At 40.3% G+C, this 21,425-nt stretch overlaps 1 protein-coding gene across 1 annotated transcript; it reads left to right on the top strand.

Moving 5' to 3' along the window:
- Positions 1–5,247: 5,247 nt before the first annotated feature.
- On the top strand, positions 5,248–20,600 carry TDRD1 (tudor domain containing 1). The gene is made up of 23 exons (XM_063406451.1): positions 5,248–5,393; positions 5,901–5,998; positions 6,491–6,610; positions 7,747–7,811; positions 8,008–8,155; positions 8,569–8,674; positions 8,994–9,033; positions 9,950–9,998; positions 11,467–11,547; positions 11,870–12,046; positions 12,546–12,653; positions 13,136–13,306; positions 13,573–13,821; positions 14,178–14,300; positions 15,159–15,269; positions 15,446–15,616; positions 16,497–16,742; positions 17,265–17,381; positions 17,578–17,688; positions 17,945–18,112; positions 18,441–18,662; positions 18,834–18,880; positions 19,479–20,600. Exons 3-23 carry the CDS (start codon positions 6,541–6,543, stop codon positions 19,569–19,571), a joined length of 2,673 nt encoding a protein of 890 aa, XP_063262521.1. The 5' UTR covers positions 5,248–5,393; positions 5,901–5,998; positions 6,491–6,540; the 3' UTR covers positions 19,572–20,600.
- Positions 20,601–21,425: the final 825 nt, after the last annotated feature.

Here is a 21,425-nt window from a genome sequence, read left to right as displayed (position 1 = left end):
ACTTTGATGTTAGATCAGATTGTTGCTTTATTTTGGCTAATTTATTTTTATATACGTATAAAAGCATACGCATATCTACATGTATGAAATCATCACCTACCCAGTGATGATTTCTTCAGCTTGTATCGTGGATGACCTTCAAAGTAGAATATGCTGCATAACTTCACTTACAAACATTAATTGAGAGAGTTATTTCACAGCAAGTTCTTTTTCTCCATGTTCTTTCTAGGTATTTGGAATTTCAGACCCACAACTGGAAATTTGGGGGTCCTAGAAAATGCTCCTTGAACCCTGTTGTTTAACCCCAGGCAGCAACTGGGCCCCACAAAGCTGTTCACTTCCCTCTCCAGCAGGGCAGGAGAGAAAACTGGAAGACTCAAACTTGTGGATCGAGATAAAGACAGTTTAATGTGACAGAAAATAAAATAATCATGATAATACATACAAACCCAGTGATGTACAATGCAGTTTTTCGATGCATACGGACTGATGCCCAGACAGTTCCCAAACAGTGGCCCCTGATCAGCTTTTCCTCAGTTCATTACTGTGGGTGATGCCATTTGCTACGGAATAATCTTTGGCCAGCTGGGATCAGCTGTCCCAGTTGCATTTCGCCACCCACCTCAGCATCTTTCTGGCAAGGTATGAGAAGCTGAAATGTCCTTGACAATAGTGTAAACACTATTTAGAAACAACTAAAAACATTAGTGTGTTATCAACACTGTTCCCATCCTAAATTCAAAGCACAGCTCTGTACCAGTACTAGGAAGAAAATTAACTCTATCCCAGGCAAAACCAGGACAAAATGTTTTAACTGAACCTTAAAAACAACAGCAGGATCTTGAAGAAAATCAATTTGTAAACCTTTCAGATGCCATTGTAACTATAAATCTTTCAGTGTCCATCATTATGGGAAAGATAATACTGCTTCAGGTAACTAAGCAATGTCCTAGCCATCACCTCTAAAGCAGCAAAGGAGTCAGTCATATGAAGGCACATGTCTTTAAAAACATTAAGTTGAAAGTACAAATGGAAGTAGGTTGCAGAGAACACTTGTGCCCTCATCTTTAACCTCCAAATAACACTTGAAAGGCAAGTGTCTAGCCCTTGCTTTGATCAAATTATACTGTGCATTCCATTGTGCTAAAAATACATAAAAAATCAGGTGAGGAACAGAGATAAGTAAATATTGTGTCTTTTCAGAAACTAGTGCCATGCAACACTCAGTTGCTAATTGCCATGCAGCACAAGTCTAAGCTTTGCTTTCAGAACGGGTTCTTTGCCACTACTGCTGCTGTTCTGCAGCTGAGCTGCAAAGTTCACACTGCTGCTCTGTAACACAGTCACTTCAGTGCCCAAATTCTTCTTCTTTGGTCTACTAGTTATTAACTGCAGAGACATCAGTATACTCTGGCCCCGGTCTTTTTAAGATTTATGCTTTTACCTTGTTGTACACTTTGTCTGCAGTCCCACTGATGTTACCTGTATGTGGTTTAGTGTCTTCCAACAGACCTGGCAGAATTTCATCTGATTTTTGCCTTTTATTCTGGACAGTTTTTTAGAGAAGGATTAAAATCAGGTTAAGAAAATAGAGCCTGGATAGTGGAGTTCTTCCTTAAAGGCAGAAGACAAGGATTTTTTTGTACTTAGCTGGACTCCCCACAGCTCTAGTCCCAGAACAGATGCTGACAGTTCTGACTCTTATAATACCTGTGCTTAAGCTAAATTTTCATCTGAAGAATATCTTATCCCTAGGAGGCAGCCACAGATACTTAGGGAGTGTTAATGACAGGTCACAGAGAGAGTCCTTCCCCAAACCACTTGCATGCTTGTTAAATCAGAATGAATTACTGTACCTCTTAATTAGCCAGCCATAGCTCTTGTTTGGCATGTACAAATGCTGAGGAAACAATTCCTGAGTGAGAGAACTTACCATCTGAAAGACAGACAGTCCTACACAACAGACTTTGCTGCAGACAAGCTCTGCATTGCAGAGGCAGAAGCAAAATTTGGCCCACATATTCAAAAGGTTGTAATTCTGGCTTTTGACTCCTGCTTTGTTATGTAAGAAAAAGGAAAGGAAGTGCTCATCTAATTGCTCAGTTTCCAAATGACATTTGTTAATTATCCAGAGTATTTCTACAGTTTTGCCCACTGAAAGGGCTTACAAACCTACGTTTTCTCCTTCAGGTAAAGATGTGTTAGCAACTACACTGCAAAGGAGAACAATGAGGTGGCTCAAACAGCAGATATGCTGAGCAATACCCCACATTCCTCTGAGACCACTGGTATCAAAGGGCTGTGTCTGGCACTGCCAAGGAGGAGCTGGCAGCAGAGTCCAGCTTGCCCAAATCCCATCTTCTGTATTTGTCAGAGGACTGGTCTGTTGTAATGTAATTACTGCGGGCTGAATTAATTCCTGCATTTCACATAGTGGCAAAATTACAAAATTATAAAGAGTTATTCTTTTCTTCATTGGGAATCGCTTTCATTGTGTAACTATTTTATTCTGAGCAAGCACAGTTTGCCACAGGTCTTCAGGGAGCCCCATTCACAAAGCCCCATCTTCCCTCCATGTGTCAGGTAAGGACAGCATCTCTGCTGAAGCTGCTTGCCACCATCATCACGTCTGATCTATACATGGTAAAGTGTATAGATCCCAAGTGTGACTATGATCAGTCAAGTGCTCTGAGTAAGTTACAATTAGAAAAAATTATTTTCATTTCATGGTGCTTGGACTGGTTTTTTTCAGCATGTAGCTCATGGTGGTGTCTCAGCTGGTTCCTAGGCATTTAGATCCTAGAGCTAGTCACACACTGGTACAGTTATTACAGAACCTACACATAAGTAAGCCCAAGCTCTTCCTAACAATTGCAGGCAAGTCACACCAGCCTGGTGCAGCTCCTGGGATGTTGCTCCTGATCAGCCTCCATGCTAAGAGAACTCTCCTCAGTTACCTCTGACACTCAGCTACCCTGCAGGGAGACCTGGATAGGCTGGAAGAGTCAGCTAACAAGAACCTTATTAGGTTCAACAAGGTCACATGTAATGTCTTGCACTTGGAAAAACGTAATCCCAAAATGCAGCACAGGCTGGCATCTACCCATCTGAGAGCAGCTTTGTGTAAACAGACCTGGGGTTCCTGGTGGACAGGCAGCTCCCCGTGAGTGAACAGGATGCTGCTGCAGCAAGGAAAGCCAACAGGATGCTGGGCTGCATCAACGAGGACATCACCAGCACAGATAAAGAAGTATTTGTCCCACTCAGTGCTTGCCAGGCTACACCTGAAATGCTGTGTTCACTTTTTGTCCCTACTACACTTGGACAGGCTGGAGAGGGACCAGAGAAGAGCCACAAAGAACATCAAGGTTTGAGAAGCTTGACACAGAAAGAACAGCTGAGAGAAATGGGCTTGCTCGGCTGTCAGAAGAGAAGGCTCAGGGGAGGCTTTATCACCACATTTCAATATTTAAAGGGTGGCTACAAAGAAGATGGAAATTCGTTTTTTTTACATGGACTCCCATGGGAAAGGCAAAGAGTAATGGATTCAAATCACTTCTGTCCAATTAGACACAGGAATAAAATGTTTCACAATAAGAAATATCAGCCATCGGACTAATCTCCCCAGGGAAGTGGTGGATTCCCCAGCATTGGACAATTTTAAAATTCAGCTGGACTGAGTGCTGGGTCATCTTGTCTAGATATTTTAAGCTGGAAAGAAAGCCTAATTTCTTTTGAGAGAGGTTTGAATGACAGAGAAGTATTTCTTAGTGCCTTACTGGTATTAGTTCTTCCTAGGCATGAGGGTTACTGGGCTAATCTTAGGGACAGAGGAACAAGGGGCAGGATGGTGAAGGCTGTATGATCATGTTCGCCCTGTCTCCCCGCAATCTCCCACATACAACTGTGCCTACTCTGATATGCAATGCTGAGCTCTTTGGCACATGGATTTCTTGAAATCCCATCACATCCCACCAAATTCCACCTAATTTTCCTTCTTATTGTAAGAGCAATCTCTGATCCACTCAGCTTCTGCTCAGTCTAGAGCTGGGGGCTGGAGGTTCATGTGAGCCAGGAGGAGTCTTTCCTCTGACTTTAGTAGGTGGACTCTAAACCACTGAGAGAAAACTCAGCAGTCCTCAGGCGTGTTGTTCACCTTTGAGAATGCTTAGTTTGGCAGACAGGATCCTAGACTTAAATACAGATGATTTAGACTGAAGTGCTGTCACAGCCAGATGCCAAATGACTTAAGGCAAAATAGCTATGCTTCAGCTTCTTCTCTGTGAACAGAGATAATTATTCCCTGCTGTACAGAACATGTAACAATAAAATCCATCACTGATTTTATACACTTTAATAATAAGTACAACAGTGTAGGCACTAAAATAGATCAGATTAATTTAGTTTTTGGTGAAAGCTTAATTGCACAGCACTGGGAACACCTGAGATCATGTCTGAGTAGCAGCATAAAACTGCAGTAGTCTTGAGGATGAAGTGTATTTTCCCAGGAAGACAGAGACATGGAGGTGGGAAACAAAAGTTGAAGAAAACAGGAAACCACCTTGCATCGAAGAGAACAAGGACAAAGGAAAATGAGAATAGGTTGGAAATGGGAGATAAAGTGATAGATGTTCTCAGCTGCAGGGCAAAATTCAAATACTTTAAAATACAGATGCATCCATTTTATGTATCAAATTTCAGCTTTTTGCATAGCTTTTACAGCCATTTTCTGAATTTGTATGAAATAAATTTGGGTTACTTGTTCAGCCATGGGTAATGATGTCCACAAAGATGCTCAGAGGCCTGGAGCACCTCTGCTGTGAGGTCAGGCTGGGAGCTGGGGCTGTTTATCCTGGGAAAGTCTCCGGGGAGACCTCAGAGCCCCTTCCAGTACCTAAAGATACAAGACAGCAGAAGAGGGACTTTTTACAGGGGCATGTAGTGATCGGACATGGGGGAATGGCTTCAAATTGAGAGAGGACGGGTTTAGATTAGATATTGGGAAGAAATCCTTTGCTGTGAGGGTAGCGAGGAGCTCGCACAGGTTGCTGAGAGAAGTTGTGGATGCCCCATCCCTGGAAGTGTCCAAGGCCAGGGTGAATGGAGCTTGAAGGAATCTGGACTAGCACAAGGCTCCTCCGGCCGCGCCTCCCCGGCTGCGCTGGCCACACCGCGGGCTGCGAGCGGCCGGGCAGCACATGCCCCGCTCCGCCCCTGGGGACCGGGGTCCCGCCTGGGCGGGGCGGAACGAGCGGCACGGACCCGCCGGGACCGGCTGCGGGCGTGCCGGGCCTGCGGGGGCGCTGCTCGCCCTGTTCCCGCCGACGGCCCTCGAGTGAGCGGCCGGCCCCGCTTACCGCGTGGGCAGCGCGGGCGGCGGGGAGGCGGCCGGGGTGAGGGCCGATCTCAGGGGAGAGAGGGGCAGGGGGCGGCCCGGGGTGAGGGCCGATCTCAGGGGAGAGAGGGGCGGGGGGCGGCCCGGGGTGAGGGCCGATCTCAGGGGAGAGAGGGGCGGGGGGCGGCCCGGGGTGAGGGCCGATCTCAGGGGAGAGAGGGGCGGGGGGCGGCCCGGGGTGAGGGCCGATCTCAGGGGAGAGAGGGGCGGGGGGCGGCCCGGGGTGAGGGCCGATCTCAGGGGAGAGAGGGGCGGGGGGCGGCCCGGGGTGAGGGCCGATCTCAGGGGAGAGAGGGGCTGGGGGCGGCCCGCGTTGAGCGCTGATCTCAGGGGAGAGACGGGCAGGGGGTGTTCGCTTCCCTTTCCCCGGGAAAGGAGCCGGGGGCGGCCCAGGGGTGAGCGCTGCTCTGAGGGGACAGAGGGCCGGAGGTGGCGGGGTTGGCTGCGTGGGGCGGGGCTGTCTGAATTTTATTCTGAGTTACTTAAAATTACTTAATTTTAATAGCACCTGTTTAATTGCCGTTGTTGAAAGCGCGTTTCTGGTGGAGTTGGTTTGCAGTGTCACTTCGAAGACTACTCTGCTTTATTAGCAGCTTCATTTTGGTTTGTTTTCTTCTATACTTTTAATTTAAAACAATTATATTGTGTCTTAGCATCTGGAAAGCAGGTGCTGAATGTGTTTGGGCAGAGCCCAGGGCATTGCTTCCCCTCGGGCAGCCGCTGTTCGGGCAGTGGTTCCCCTCAGGCTCCCGGGCGTGAGGAACCCAGGAGTGCAGCCTGTGCTTTTTATTACTACAAACTTTTTAAAGAAAAGATCAGTGAGGTGTCTCCTCCAGACACTGAGCTTCACCTGCAGGTCTTGGTGGCCACTCCTATTTGTCAATGTGATCCTCTCCTAAAAGAATTTTCATCATTTAATCTGCAGTATTCAGTGTTGAGTTCTTTAATGCAGGAAGTGTTTTGCTGTGCAAACAAAAGAAATAGATGGTAAAGAATTAGCCTTCCAAAATGAATGCTTAAATATATCTTCAGAATATGACCCGAAAATACTTTGTGTGCCTACCTGAATTAATCTTTAAATCCATGCTTTTGCAGTTACCTGGCCCACAGCCACCTTTGGGCATACTCTTAATGGCAACCTTTACATGATGGCAGAACCTCTTAATCTTCAACATGAAGAACTTGCAGATGTAGATTTAAGCAACACGGTCACAGGTACCAACTTACTGTTAAAAAGTCTTTAGTTTTGAGGCTGAGTTTCTGAAATACCTAAACAAAATCCAATATTTTGTAAGCAAACAGTAGAGGGTATTTTTGCAAATGTAGAAACAGTACAGAAAGTTTTAACAGCAGCACAAGTGCAAAAAGAGAGACTTTGCTCTAAGCTTGACAGAGGTATCTTGACTTTATTCTTCTGTGATTGTGTATATGCTTTATTATTGATGTACATCAATAGTATGAGTATGGCTTGTAAATGCAACTCGTAATTATCCAAACTTGTGCCTGCTGAAATGCCTCAGAAACTAAAAATCTCACCAGTATAATTGAAGTGGTAGGGGCTTTGGACTGACGTGTGGGAGTTGGAGTTCCTGCAGCAATGTCTCTTGCCTCTTGAGTGCCTCAGCACTGTCTGATCTGTGTTCTCTTACTCCAAGCTGGGGAGAGGGAAAGGCTTCATTCTGGGAGATCTGAACTGGCATTATGTAAAAATACCTTGGGTCTGGAGACTTCGTGAAATTTGATTTTAAGTTAGGCAAGAATTTTAGTTCTGGCAGAGTTTACAAGGTTAACTTGCTTCCAGGTGGGAAAAAAAGGCCATGTAAGCTTTATGTTGTCTCAGTGGAGACCTTGGACAGGCCTGCCAGACTGGAACAAGATTAAATGGCATATGTACCTAGAACAGAAACAAATTCTTTGTAGCTGGATGAGCTGCCGACTTATAAAAACAGAGTTCCTACTATATTGAAATGCAGGCTTAGCTGAATGTCTTCTAAGGGTTGTTTGGTAAAGAAAAAGTCACAGGAAGGACCACAAGGTTTATAAGGCACTCACTGGAAAATCAGAATCTCTTGTTTCAGAGTGTTTTGTTTCTCAGTACTCAGTAATAAGCACAGAAAGTGCAACTGTTGTTTTAATAATACCATTGATTGCATTATTGAACAAATGTGGTATCAGAATGAAAACAAGTGATTTTCAGAGTGTGTCATGGTCCAAGCACCTCCATTTGCTCAAATGGGCTGGCAGAACAGTAGGAGTAGCCAAGGACCTTGTTTCTTCCTGCAAATATTCCATGACATAGGCATGTGTTAGTGTTGTTAATCAGATCCCTTTGCAAATACTTCTGCTTCTAGGAAGTTCTCTGGAAGACAAAACTGGTAGAGAGAACTGCATAGCTGCAGCTGATAAAGAAAATACTGTGAGTTATTTCACTTTATAGTTGCCCCAAGTATTCTGAGCATTTCTAGATAGCAGGAATTATCAATGTGTATTTCTCTTTCTAGAACTTTAAAGTTTTGTCTCCTTTTGTTGTCATATTTTTGTATATTAGACTATTTCTACTATAGTGGACAGCTGTTTTCCAGTAAGAATGACTTCAGGTTTTTCTTCCACAGGTATCACAGTCTAATTGGATTAATGGGAAGCCAAAGAAATTGCAATGTTCCTCTAAGAGTGCCTTTTCTATTTGCTGTGATAAGAGTTTCTTGAGTTTGTTAGTCCCACCCCCTAAAGGGGGCACTTGCCATCGTTGTGGTTTGTTTGGTAAGTGCCTGCTGTCCTGTAGTCTGTGACATTTTCAGTGAAACCAGATCAGGTTTGCTCAGAAATAGAATCTTTATACATACATAAAAATATATACATCTTTAAATGGATGTATATTTTTAACACTCAGACAAAAATACAAACTGTTTGGAACATAGTTGGAGTTCAACAGAACTGACAAGCAGAAGACAGCGTTTCTTTATCAAAAGTGATGGGGTTTTTTCCTTTAAAAAAGTAGAAGGAATTTGGGACATTCGGGCAGCAATGTCTGATAGCTGTATGTGAATACACATACCTATTTTTATTTGCTTAGAATTGCAGGGGAGCTGTTTTGTAAAGCAGTTATTTAAACAGTAGTTGTTCCTTGCAGTATGTGTTTTGCTCAGACTTCTGGTCTTTTTTGTTTGTTTTAGGAAAGCTCAGATGTTCACAGTGTCTGCAAACATACTACTGCTCTGCACATTGTCAGAAGAAAGATTGGCCAGCACACAGAGTAGTTTGTGATCCCATTAAACAGAAGTAAGTTTGCTGGAAGTTCTGCCAAATAATCTTCACAGAAAGACGACGTCCTTCCCACTACAACATAAATGACCATGGGAAGGCACTGTTACAGTAAAATATGTTGCTTATTCTTAGGCTAGTACTGCATTATCTTATGCTTGTCATTATTACATATTGCCATATTTATAATTCTGCATTTTAGTGGATGAGGAATAAGGGTTGGCAAAAATCACAGACTACGAACACAGCTTTTTATCTGTTTGCAAGTAGATTGTATCATTAATGCTACTTGTCAGTCTTTGGTTCTTCAAATTGACATATTTTTCTTTGATTACAGTTTAAGTGATAGCAAAACCAAGACAGGAGTTTATCTTAAGGTATGGAATACGATTTTGACTATGTCTTGAATGGATCTGCTGTGAGTGAGTGGCAGTGTGCTTCATTTAACTGTATGGGAAAGGAACAAGCTTCTCCTTTTAGAAAGATCAGTGCTTCAAATGAAAAGTTACTGGGGGGAGCATGCAGAAAATTGTTACTTCTAGAGCTCTTAAAAGCTTTATCAGTCAACCCTGATTAAAAAAAGAACAAAAAACTTTTGGGAAAAAGTTAAAAATCACGACATGTATGATATTGCTAAATCATTTCAAGAGAAATACTGTGGGAAGGGAACAGATGTAGTGTGTCCACTTCAGAAAACTTCTGGTGTCTTGTTTCTGTGCAAAAATCATGAGCTGACTCTTAGAGCCTTGGAACTTTATTAGAGAAATACATTTAGTGTAGTATTGTACAGTAACAGGTGCAGATAAGCTGTTGTTCCTTTGCTGTAGAAGGAAGTAGATGACACAGTTCTCCTTGTAATATCTCTCTTGATCTTACTTTGAGCCAAACATTTCTTCCAGTCTTCCTATGAACTCTTCTGCAGGAGTTGATTTTTCTGTCTTTGTGTTTTCTTGGGATCTCTGAAGGTGAATAAGTTTGCATACCTCAAATCAGCTTGTAGAACTTCTTTGTCATGTACTTCTTGAAGTAGCTTATTCATCTGTTTTAACTTTTTCAAGGAATTTAGAAAGGAGGCTTCATGTCATGAGACTTCTGTCAGCTCATCCTGTTAGTTCCTGTTGTGTGTGTACTTGTGACTGGGGCCCTTTATACCAAAAGAAACACTTTATACCATTAAGTGTTTCTTTTCCCATTATGTTCCAAAAGGAGAAGGATGGAATGAAGGCACTGCCAGCTTTTTTTCCTCAGCTCATGGGAAAGCACTGTTCACTAACTGGTGTTGATATGTTACAGGAGGAAGTGAGGTTGAGTTTTGCTGTAGATGTTGTTCTTCCAGATTCTCGTAAGTGCTTGGTTGTGTGGGTGACAAACCCCACCACAATTAAGGCTTTTATGTTCACACCCTTCCCCAACCTGTAAAAGATGAGTGTTTTTTCTTTTGCCCTCCTCCCTCTTGTCACTCTCCCAACCACTCTGCTGACTTTTTTTTTCAATTCTACTTTATTTCACTTGAAATACTCTGCTAATCTCAATAACCTTAAATTTTTGTAAGGTTACTTTTCCAATGGAATTGTATTAACTTCAATGTGTTCTGGATTTTCTTGTTTATTTTCTGTTTTAATAGATGCATGAAAATTTGGTACCATTTTGTTTCTTTTTCATACATTTTTAACTCTTTAAAAATTACAGTGTCAATTTCTAGTTCCACATAGGATTTTAGCAGCTTTTGTTGTATTTCATACATGTTCACTGAGTATCCCAAAGCAAGAACAATCATTGGATATTGCTGTATCCAGTTGGAGAATTTTATAAAGCATGTTTATATTTCTAACTTAGCAAGCTTCAGTGAGAGACAAGCCCAGCAGCAGACCTTTGAGGAGTCAGAATTCAGATTTGCAGCTGGGTTTGGTTGTCAAAGCAGATCAACACATGCAAGGTGTACTTTTTGTCATGTGGAAGATTTATTGTTTAGATTTTCCTCTGGCTGCAGAGCAGGAAGAATGAAGTGCCAAGACCATGTTCATCTCACTGATCTGCAGCCCACAGAAACGTTCAGGGATGTGGTGGTTGATCCTCTTAGCTTGCTAAACTTGCTCATGTGCAGGAAGCTTATCTCCATGTAATACTATACAGACTATCAAAGGATGGTTCACTTTAGTCCCATGTAAATTCGGTTGATTAAGGATTGTGCTGGGCATATTTCACATTTAGTTGCTTCACAGCACGCTGGTGGCAAAGGGATATGTAACCTGCCAACCTTTTGGATCACATAAATATCACTGCATTCTTGAAATGTTCCATGTGTTCACTCCAGACTTTATAAGCAACTGAAACACCTCTATTGAGGTTTTCATTTGAAAATACTGATACTGAAAGTTTGGACTGCTGCTTCAGGCATCAGATATGGAGTAGGTAATAGCTGAGAAACCTAGCTTTACACAGACATCCTGACTAAATCATCACATACTCAGTGTTGTAAATAATGAGGTAAGTTATGAATCCTTGTGTCTGAAAAGCTGTAATCAGTTTTTCAGCTCACACTCTTTAGGGACTGCAGGTAAATGTTGATTTGCTCATTTTATGAAGTCAGACAGTCTTGAAGCTGTGAATGTGCTCAGAGAACTCAAGTAGTTGAGCTACTCTGAAATAACCTTTGTTTTGCATTTTAAACATTAAGTGCTGAATAAATAAGTAGAGCATGCTCACCTTGTGATAGGGATATAGATCTGGCTCAGGGGATGGTTCTGAAGTGAAAGTAGCTGATGGCTATTTTGTATGATAAATCATTTATTCTTGCATCTATATTTTAGAAGACTGCCTAAATAAAGTTCCCTTAGAAATGAAGTCTTATTTAACTTCAGGATGTTGTGCCAAAGGAGACTCTCCAGGAGGTAAGCAAGCAAATCAAACTAAACTTGGGGAATTTTAAGTCCTCCTGTGTTGCATGATATTCTAGCTGTTCACTAGCATCACTTCAGACTTAAAGACGTTGGCTAATGGAGCTTCTTACAGGTCACTACTGACATTAGCTCATATATGTTAATAGTATAAAACATTTCTATAGTGGTTATTATTTGAGCATTAATTTCATAATATGACAGGAGTCATTAAAATCCAAAGCATCAATAAAAAGAATAAACTATTTCAGTATGTTTATATTTTCAAAGTCAGCTAGTTTTTGATTGGCAACCTTTTTTTCTTTTTTATGTGCAGTGTCAGAAAGCCATTCAAAGGAAAGTGAAAAAGAATTACTTGAGGTTGAAGACTCTCCACACTGTGCTAATTCAGTTGCCAAGTTTATCTCTTTGAGTATTGGAGATGAATTTTCTGGTGTGGTTTCCCACATTCAAGATCCAGACACCTTTTTTTGTCAGCAGATGCAAAATGCCCGTAAGTGATGGGTTGGAAGTGGGATGTAGAATCCCTAGTATGGCATTTTTCTCTTTGGTGGAGAGTGGCTGGAGGAAGGTGAATTTTTCATCTGCGTCCATGTGCAGCCTTTTAATTCTGGGTAATCAGTAGTGAATTGTGTCCTTTGGGAAGAAGTGGCCTGCCTCATCATCTGCCTCTTGCTGGAAGAGCTGTCTTCCTTGGTTTCTTCTTGGCATGCCTCCACTAGCTTGCTTTCAATTTGCACTGACTTTAACTTTGTCACTTTACTGAAAAATATCCACCACTGGTTTTCGCTGTCTGTTCGCTGCTGTGATTCCTCAGACACACAGGAGGACTTTCTTGGATGTTAATGATTGAAGAGCCCTAGTCTGATCCATGTTAAACATTTGAAATAATCTCCATTAGACTACAAGATGTACTCCAGGCTTTGAGCTTAATTATTTTGTAATAATTGCAAGACAGACTATGTTCCAAAACCTGTGTATTTTAACATCAGGTCAACTTGCTGAGCTTGAAGCATCTCTTAATGAATACTGTGACAAACTTCCTGCTAGTCCATCTTTCCGTCCTGCTGCTGGCAGTGTGTGCTGTGCCCAGTTCACAGGTAAAAATGGAATGGAAATAATAAGTTATGTCACTTAAATTTATTACCAAAGTGATGCATTTTGTAATTATGTTTAGAAATGTTTCATATGGAGTTTATTTATATCTGGTTTTTAGCTGTGGATAATGCTTGGTAGTGATTTAAAACTGATATCTGTAAAATGTCTCTTCATTGAGCAAATTCTTAATACTGTATTCAGATTATTTAGAATAGCTTTTTGAGAGATCATGGAAAATTTGGGTTTTTTAATGTTGCTAAGTACTGTTTCCCCAGAGTTGGAAATAAGTATATCTTTGACATTTCAGTCCCCAAAAGAAGCACAGAAGAAATGGGATTATATGTAATGATGCTGCTCTGATATACTGTTTCTTAAAATGCTGCTTAGCCAACACCTGATCTGTACTGAGATGGATGTATTTTTATATTGGTCTGTCAAAAAATAATTCTGTTTTCAGACATTACATCTGTATCTTCCTTTCTAGAAGACAACCTTTGGTATCGTGCTGCTGTTAACGCTTATGCTTCTGAAGACACTGTTTTAGTGAACTATATGGATTATGGTAATTCTGACTCTCTTCCACTGGCCAGCCTTCGTCCTATAATTCCAAGCTTAGTGGACTTGCCAGCTCAAGCCATACGATGCAGCCTGGCAGGTATGAAGTAGATGATAAGCAGTTTCAAACTAGATTTGGGGAAAACAAGTGGTATTACATAGTTATTACACCTGTAGTAGCTCACTTTGAAACATGGGGAGGGATGGAGGTAATGGTAGGTATTATTTCCAGAATTCTTAACTGTCATGGCATATCTACAAAGTGTGACAAATATTTCAGAATGTACTTGCAGTTGTTGTACCTGTCCACACATTGCTGAGGGTTGCACTGACCTCAGAACCTTTCCATACTATGTGACTTTTTAGGTGTAAAGCCACCATTAGGAACATGGACCTCAGAAGGTATTTCTTACATGAAAGAACTGGTGAAAGACAAAGTGTTGACAGTAAAAGTAGTGGATAAAGAGATTTCTAGATCTGTGGTGGAGCTTGCAGATGCATCAGGTACTCCAGCAGTAAATATATCGAGCCTGCTCATCGAGGAGGGCTGTGCAGCTGAGAAACTGAGCATGGCCTTGCCAGCAGCCAGAGAGAGTGATGCTGAGCAAGCCAGGGGTGAGTATGAACACATCTTGCTGCACTGGCATTGTTTAACCTGCTAGAGTGGCTACAGACAATGCAAGCTCTTACCTGGTGAGAGCTTTTCAGTCTGGCTCATCAAGCCTAGCCTTCACAAGCCCAAAGTTTAGCCATGGCAATTTAGCCATAAAGAAATTGTGTCTGTATGTGTGTGTCCAGGTGTGCACCCTTAACGAAGTTGTCATTGCCTGCTTTTGGAAGTTGGTACTTACCCTGTTGGACAGTTTATAACAAAAAAATTGAGGATATGAAGGAGTATTCGGGATGGCTTTTTTCCCTGTAAAAGTTACATAAATTTCTTTTCATTCTGTGCTTTTTTCTGTCCTCTTTAGAGGACACAATGAACAAAAGGATGTGCAAGTGGATTGAATTAACTCTTAACCAAACACTCAGTGTCATAGTATGTACAGTGTACAATCCTGGAGAATTCTACTGTCAGATTTCAAACAGCCATGGTAAGTTTATTCAGCTTAATTCTTTCTGATTTGTCGTTTATTATAGTTCTAATGAACTGCTATGTAAAGTCAGCTTACAGCATGAAGGCTTATTTCTGAGGTTTTATCTAAGAGTACAAGTGCAGTGACAAAGAAATTGGATTATGGTAATCTGAAAATGTTGAAGATAAGCAGTAGAGGAAAGTGAAAGAGTTACCATAACCTAGCCAAAGGATATCTTATTTTTTTTTCCCCTGGAAGAGTGGCCAGGCATTGGAATAAGTTGTCCAGGAGGGTGGGAGAGTCCTTGTCTCTGGAAGTGTGTGAGAGGCATCTGGATGTGGTACTTAGGGGTGATTATGGTGGTGCTGGGTTGATGGTTGGATTAAATGATCTTGAAGATCTTTACCACCTTTCATGATTTACTGATTCTGTTAATAAAAGCAAATAAGAGACGTTCCCTGTGCCAAGACAATATTTACTGGAACTCTCTTCTAGTACGCTCTTGAGATTTATAAAAACTTAGAGATGCAATAATGAAAATGCAGCCATTGAGATGTGACTTCCTATTGGATTAGTTAAAAAGTAATCTTGTTTCTCTACCAGAAGTCTGTATGAAGACTTCTGATTGCCACTGGCTTTTTAAGTACTAGAAAAAGAAAGTGACAAAATTCAGTGGCTGAAGAGGGAGCTAAAGGCATTCAAACAAAAAATACGGGGCAGCTCTTAAAAAGTGAGGGATGTTTGTTCCTTGACTTGCATAGTCAAGGAATGCATTTGAAAGTTTACAAGTGAACTGTAGAGTGAACAGCATTGATAAAGTTTAAGTCAGCTCATTTCATTGCTCTCATCTTTTGATTTTTTCTTTCTAATTTTCAGAATTACTTGCTCTAAACTTACTTAACAAATCATTGTCTCAATACTGTCAGAAGACACCACCAGATGTTTTTGAGCCTGCGAATGGAGACCCTTGCTGTGCTTTCTACTCTGGCAAGTAACAGACTAAAGTGGTTTTGTTTTTGTAGGGTGAACATAAAAACTTAGCTGATAGTTTACATTGGCAGAGGACAGCGAAGAATTATATTTATTTACTAATAAATGAAAGCTGGCAGACTTAGCAAATGTGTGAAGTAATTATTACTTTTTTCAATCTTCTTTAAAATTAGAGGATGGTAACTGGTACCGTGGTGTGGTGCAAAATGTCACTTCAGATGGAAGAGTTCGAGTGAGCTTTGTGGACTATGGAAATGTGGAGGACGTACCACTGGATAAAATCCGACAGATCTCATCCTCTTTCCTAAAACTTCCATTTCAAGCCATTAAATGCTGGCTCTCAGGTGAATCTTAGGGATTTTCTCTTACAAGACCTCTTGCATTTAGGGACTTGCTGCTTTGGGGGAGGGAGGTGATGACAGGGAATACTGTGCAGAACTCTATAATTCTGTAGTTTTTGGTTTGTTTGCTTTCTCTGAGCTCCTGCCAGTTCTCTGGAGTGATCTGCATGGACTCTGCTTACTGCTTCACTGGTTAAAGGGAGCTTGTTTAGTTCTGCTTCATCTGTAGTGCTTACTGGTTTTTGGTTGTTTCCTTGCTAGGAGTAAATGTGCTTTTGTGCAACTTTATTTCTCAAAATTTTTGCAGGCAAGGGAGCTAATCTGTTTTAATGAAGAAAGCTGGCCTTTTAGTTCTCTTTCATTTGTGTCTCAATGCTCTGCAAATTCTTTTTCCACACCATTCAAAATTCTGCAGAATTTTTCTTTCTTCCTGATGTAGTCTGCTTGGTTTAAAAATGGAAAATGTGGAAACAGGAAAAAGCTCAAAATCTCATTTCATTCAACTGTCTTTGCTGTTCCCCCACCCACTCACCCTTAAATCGCTTAGGTTTTGTCTGGTCCTTTGATAAAAAGACCTGATTATACTGATTCAAAAACAGTCTTAGTAGTGTTGTTTGTGCTAAGGCAAAGGATTTACTTGGTTGAATCATAAAATTTAGAAGATGAAACTTGGGAGTCCTGAGGAAATGTAGGCATTTAGAAAAAAGAAGGAAGAGGGAGAGCAGTTAACAGGATGAAGGACAATGTGTTGCCCTAGGATAGTGAAAGTAGCCTCAGTATTTCAGGGTATGCTCTAAAGAAAATTTTTTTAAAGGAAATTATAATATTGTGAAAATTTAATATTAATGAATGGAGATATTTTAACAGTTATTTTACTTCCTAGGTATAAAGCCTGAAAATAGCAAATGGAATCCAGAAGCTACAAAAAGATTTCATATGTACACTTCAGGCTTGGAGCTTCAAGCCACAGTAATTTCACTTTCTGAAGATGGGGCAGGTGTAGTGCTCACTGACAATTCCACAGATTGTCCAAAAATTATCAATGAGATACTAACTTCAGAAAAACTGGTTGTAAAAGAAGTTCTACAGGATAAAAATAAGTTTCCAGACAAGTCTGTTGACCAAAAAGGTAATTAAAGGAATGTTAACTTCTAGATTTAACAAGAATTTTCAGGATTCCAGCCTTTAACTGTTATTTTCTTGTTTAACTACAGTTCATATCAATGCATAGTTTTGGTTATATTGTCAGTTTTTACAGTTGAACACCAGCTGCCCTGCAGGTGGCATTACAGACAAAAAGAGGAAGGTAAAAATAAGCTGTGTTTGTCTTAAGTGAATGTTGTTTGACTCTGTGGGAATCAGAGGATTAGAAGTTTCCTTTGACTGAAACTTTTCTCATGTTTGCTTTTCAAGATCTTCTTTTTTCTGAGTGTTTTTTTGCTTTAGCTACTTTTATATGCCAACAGTTTATGAACAGCAAAGTAAGCATCATTTATCTTGGTTTAGATTTGTCTTCCTGAAGGGAAGACGTGTAGTTGTGTCTGAAATTAAAAAAAAAGATTATAAATATCTAATAAAATAGCAGTTCCTTAAAATATATGTCTGCTTGGTGGACAGTGATAACACTGTATTTTCTTACTGTTTCTGTTAGTGACCTCACTTGGGCACTGGAAGTCAATTGAACTGGCTGTAGATGAAACCATGTCTGTCTGGGTGACAGAAGTTGTAAGCCCAGACTTGTTCTATGCTATTCCAGTTCCAAATAAAGGTAAGAAAAAGTGTTCATTGGTCCTAATACCAGTAAGAAGTCACTGTTGCAAGCTGGTTAATACAATGAATGTGTGTAGAAATGTATCTTGGACAGTAGGAAAACATAAAAAATGTCAAAGGTGGGAGCAGGGGGGGATTAAGTGTGCTTTTCATTGTACCCAGATGTGGTTAGTGAATGTGGGTTTTTTCTGTAGGTCAAAAGAATCTCCTTAAGGAGCTGATTTCACTGGAAGACTATTGCAGATCTTGTAACAAACAGCCCTTCCAACCAAAACTGGGTGAAGCCTGTTGTGCTCAGTTTTCAGGTGAGACAGTCGTTTGTCCTTCCATTTCCTTGGCCAGTGTAAAACACAGCTTTCGTTTTTGCTTTAGACAAAGGAAAAACACCAACTTGAAACTGCTTATGGATTTTTTGATTGTGCTTCTTGTCAATTGGCCTTTTATATATCCACCTCATTATTTAAAAATTCCTGGAAAACTCTACAGTTTCTTGCTCTTGGAATAAACTGTGTTTATAAGATGATTCTTCACCTGTGACCATTCTTGTCCCAATCTTTTCAGGCAATGGCAATTGGTACAGAGCTGTTGTTCTGGAAGCTTCCCAGTCTGCAGTGAAAGTACTGTATGGCGACTATGGCAACACAGAAACTTTACCCCTTTCAAAGGTGCTGCCAATCACAGATTCCTATTTAAAGCTGCCTTTTCAGACAATCACATGTTCGCTTGCAGGTAAAAAAGCCTCCCCAAAATAAGCAAAAAAATGACACCCCAGAACCCCCTGACTAGTTTTCTTGAGCATTATAGATTTGTACTGGTTCTCATGGTAGTGTTCATTACTTAATGCTGGTAAACAACATGATGATCTTCTGAAATAATATATTGTAAACATGGTAAAAGCTGGCTTAGAAAACCTATTTTTAGTTCATTATCTATAGAATTTAAGCTATTTATATTAGGAAAACTTAGCATCATATTTTCCAAAACATGTATGTACAATTCAAGTTATAGCTTAAGGGAATTATTTATATAACAAACTTGATTTGCCTTTTTTTTGCAGGAATAGAGAAAGCTGAGTGGTCTCCATTAGTGCTTGACAAGTTGAAAAAACTATTATTGAAGCAAAACGTCACAATCACAGTGAAAGGGATTAATGGAAATGTTAACTTAGTAACAGTGGAGAAACATTTTGACAATGGTTATGTGAATGTAGCTGACAAACTGCTAAACGAGGGTTTGGTCACGTCCTGCAGTGCTGAAAACTCCCATCCTGAACATCAAGGTACATACTTTAGCTTAGTCACTTCAGTTTACTTATTCTGAAGAGCTTGTAAGCACAGGGGGTGGCTAAATGATTTTCCTTCTGAAAATCCTGGACAATGCCACGTGTCAGCTCTTAAATTTGGGAAGGAATGTACATGTGTATTTTGCTCATTCACTGTGGTTTTTGTAGGTAATGGAGGTGAGACCAACTGTTGCTGCACGGAATTAAAAGTACAAGTAAGATTCACTCCAAGCAATACTTTCTTTTTTATGTTTCCAGAATTAAAAAGAAACCCTATGTAGGAAGAAAATGGGAGTAGGAGGAATAATAGCTACTGAAATGTGGAAGTTTCGTGAAATGTATCCTGACACTTTTTCTCAGGTTTTTTATATACAGTAGTAATCAGAGCACCCTGAAGCTGAGGGAGGAGGGTGTTTAGAGCACACAGACTTCATTAGTCTGTACTTTGCCCCACAAACAGCTCTTACTTCATTTTTAGAGACTGAAGTCTCAGGAGTAGTACTTTATTCTGTTGTCTAATTTAAGAGGCTGATCTCAATCTGAATTTGAGTATTTAATCAATTTGGTTTGAGGAAGCTGCTTCAGGAAAAAAAAAGGAGGGGAGGGATACATACATGGACAAGAAGTCAGTTACAATTCTGTTGGCCTTTTCCCTCTCCAGAAGATTTTACAACAGAAAGGAACTAAATATATTTATTGAATTAATATGGTGCTTAGCTGAGTTTGTTGTATTAAGATCTACCCTGATCTGAAATCAGCAATTAAAAAACCCCCAGAATTGTATACTTCTAACTCTTTCTGCTTTTTCCACAGCTTGAAAAGCATAAACAAGTTCTACTCTTCCTTTTAAACAAGTTTGGGAATCCAGATGGATTCGCTGATATGAAAAATCTGTTGGAGAGCTAAGTCGCTGACGTGCACCATTTCATTTGCATGTCCACCAAGTTGCTGCAGTTCCTTTTTTAGAAGATCAAGAGCATCATTAAAAAATGAGGGTCACTTTGTAGAAACTGTGCTGGTTAAGTACCTGCATTTATCCTGTGTGCTTGGATCGTTACTGTGACACAAGTATGTGACTTAGAGCATTGCAAAGCTGCCAGCTAGAATTTCTGTTCTGTTCTTGTTTTATGCCACCATGTGCTACTAAACTTTTTGCTTGTATTTTCTTGTTGAATGCACAGAAGTTTCTGGAATGGCCTTTACACTGCGAGTCTGTTTTGCAGACTTGCATTTGAAATTTTTGTAAGGCTCACTTAACTTTGGTACCATTTATATTACTTGCAAAACTGTATCTTTTATTGATTACTTATCTTTCAACCTAATTTCTGGTCTGGAGTTAGACTGAGATTTGTTCTTCGTGAATTTGATTTCAGTATCATTAAAGGTTGAGTGTTGTCTTGGACTGCATACAGGGAGTTCTCTCTAAAATCAGTAAATACTTCAATATGCACAATTCTTTACACTTAAGGCATCAATGCTGTATACAATATGCATCTGTGAATGTCATTTTGAATTGTATTGAAGCTGTTTTGTGTGTAGCTACATCATCAGGATTTTTACCCCATCAAGTTTTCACATCATAATAAAAAAGACCCATTCTGGGCTATGACAAAAATACTGAATCAAATTATTAAGAGATTTTCAGTATTTCTTCAGTTGAATACCTAGTTGTCATTTCTGACTAATTCAGGAATGTCAGATTATTGTTTGTGGAACACAGTAGACGTTTGCTGATTGAAACTGCAGGGTCAGCCTTTTTGTCAACTTAAAACACATACTTCAAGTTTGGGCTTTTGCAGGTTGGAAGAATCTTGAGATTAAAATTGTTGCAAAATATTTTCCTTTGACTTGATGTTTTGTTACACTCAAATTGCCTCAGATTTTTTCCCTGCCTCTTTGTTGCATCCATATTTTTGCAGTAAATAATAATTAGATGAATGCTTGCACTTCAGTTTCTGGAGTTCTGTTCTTGCCCCTCATTCTAAAATGAGATTGTGACTTTGTCCTTTGAATCCCTGGGACCAGAGTGACTTGCACAAGCATCTGCCCCCATGCAGAGCACCTCACTGGTGTTTCAGTATTCCCACACGTCTTGTTCACTGGTCCACATCCTCCTTCTCCTAGCACTTACTGCATTTCAGATGAGTTTGATTGTAGTAGCCAAAAGCATTTCATAAGCAGGACGAAGGAAAAGAGAATCTTTGCTTGTTCTACTTGGGTAAAAAAACAAAACTGGAAAGCAGTGGTTGGTGTTTCACAAGGGCACGTGGCAGTAACTGGAGAAGTAAAAGACTTCATGTGGTTCAGGTACTTAGTTCACCCCTTCTTTCCAGATAAACTCCTGGGAGCACTGATGTAGGAAATCAAGCAAAAAGTGTGGAAAGCCAGTGGAGTTCCTCATGTACTCTTGAGTTTCTCTGACATTGTTCTCTCTCTGCCAGTTTTAATCTCTACTTGAAATCTTTTCTTGAAGTGATGAACCGTCACCTATGGATCATATTTATCTAGACTTAGGCAGTAGAATGCATGCTATTGCAAGTAAAATTTCTTTGTTCCCTTCTGAACAAGAAGAAAGTGAACTGGAAGTCTAGAATAACAGCACTTTTGAAAGAGAAGTAGTATGAAATTAATAAAAATTACCTAGCACTGCAAAACAACAAGGCATTTTTTATCCTTACAGGATAATTTTAATTTATGAAGCACTGTTGGAGTAACTTGAGTATACTTTGTTTACTGGATTTGACTGAAATTATTTATTGT

This window comes from Prinia subflava, chromosome 9 (genome assembly GCF_021018805.1).
Source record: "Prinia subflava isolate CZ2003 ecotype Zambia chromosome 9, Cam_Psub_1.2, whole genome shotgun sequence".
In the NCBI taxonomy this organism is placed as follows: domain Eukaryota; kingdom Metazoa; phylum Chordata; class Aves; order Passeriformes; family Cisticolidae; genus Prinia; species Prinia subflava.
Note: the sequence above shows the minus strand (reverse complement) of the source record. Positions and strands in the feature narration are given on the sequence as shown.

What these genes read in the sequence shown, in the direction of transcription:
- TDRD1 (XM_063406451.1), top strand. Translation starts at nt 6,541, where the DNA reads ATGATGGCAGAACCTCTTAATCTTCAACATGAAGAACTTGCAGATGTA. An exon ending in CAAAGGAGACTCTCCAGGAG is followed by an intron (nt 11,548 to 11,869) that starts GTAAGCAAGCAA and finishes TTTTATGTGCAG; the next exon opens with TGTCAGAAAGCCATTCAAAG. An exon ending in CTGTTGTGCTCAGTTTTCAG is followed by an intron (nt 17,689 to 17,944) that starts GTGAGACAGTCG and finishes CAATCTTTTCAG; the next exon opens with GCAATGGCAATTGGTACAGA.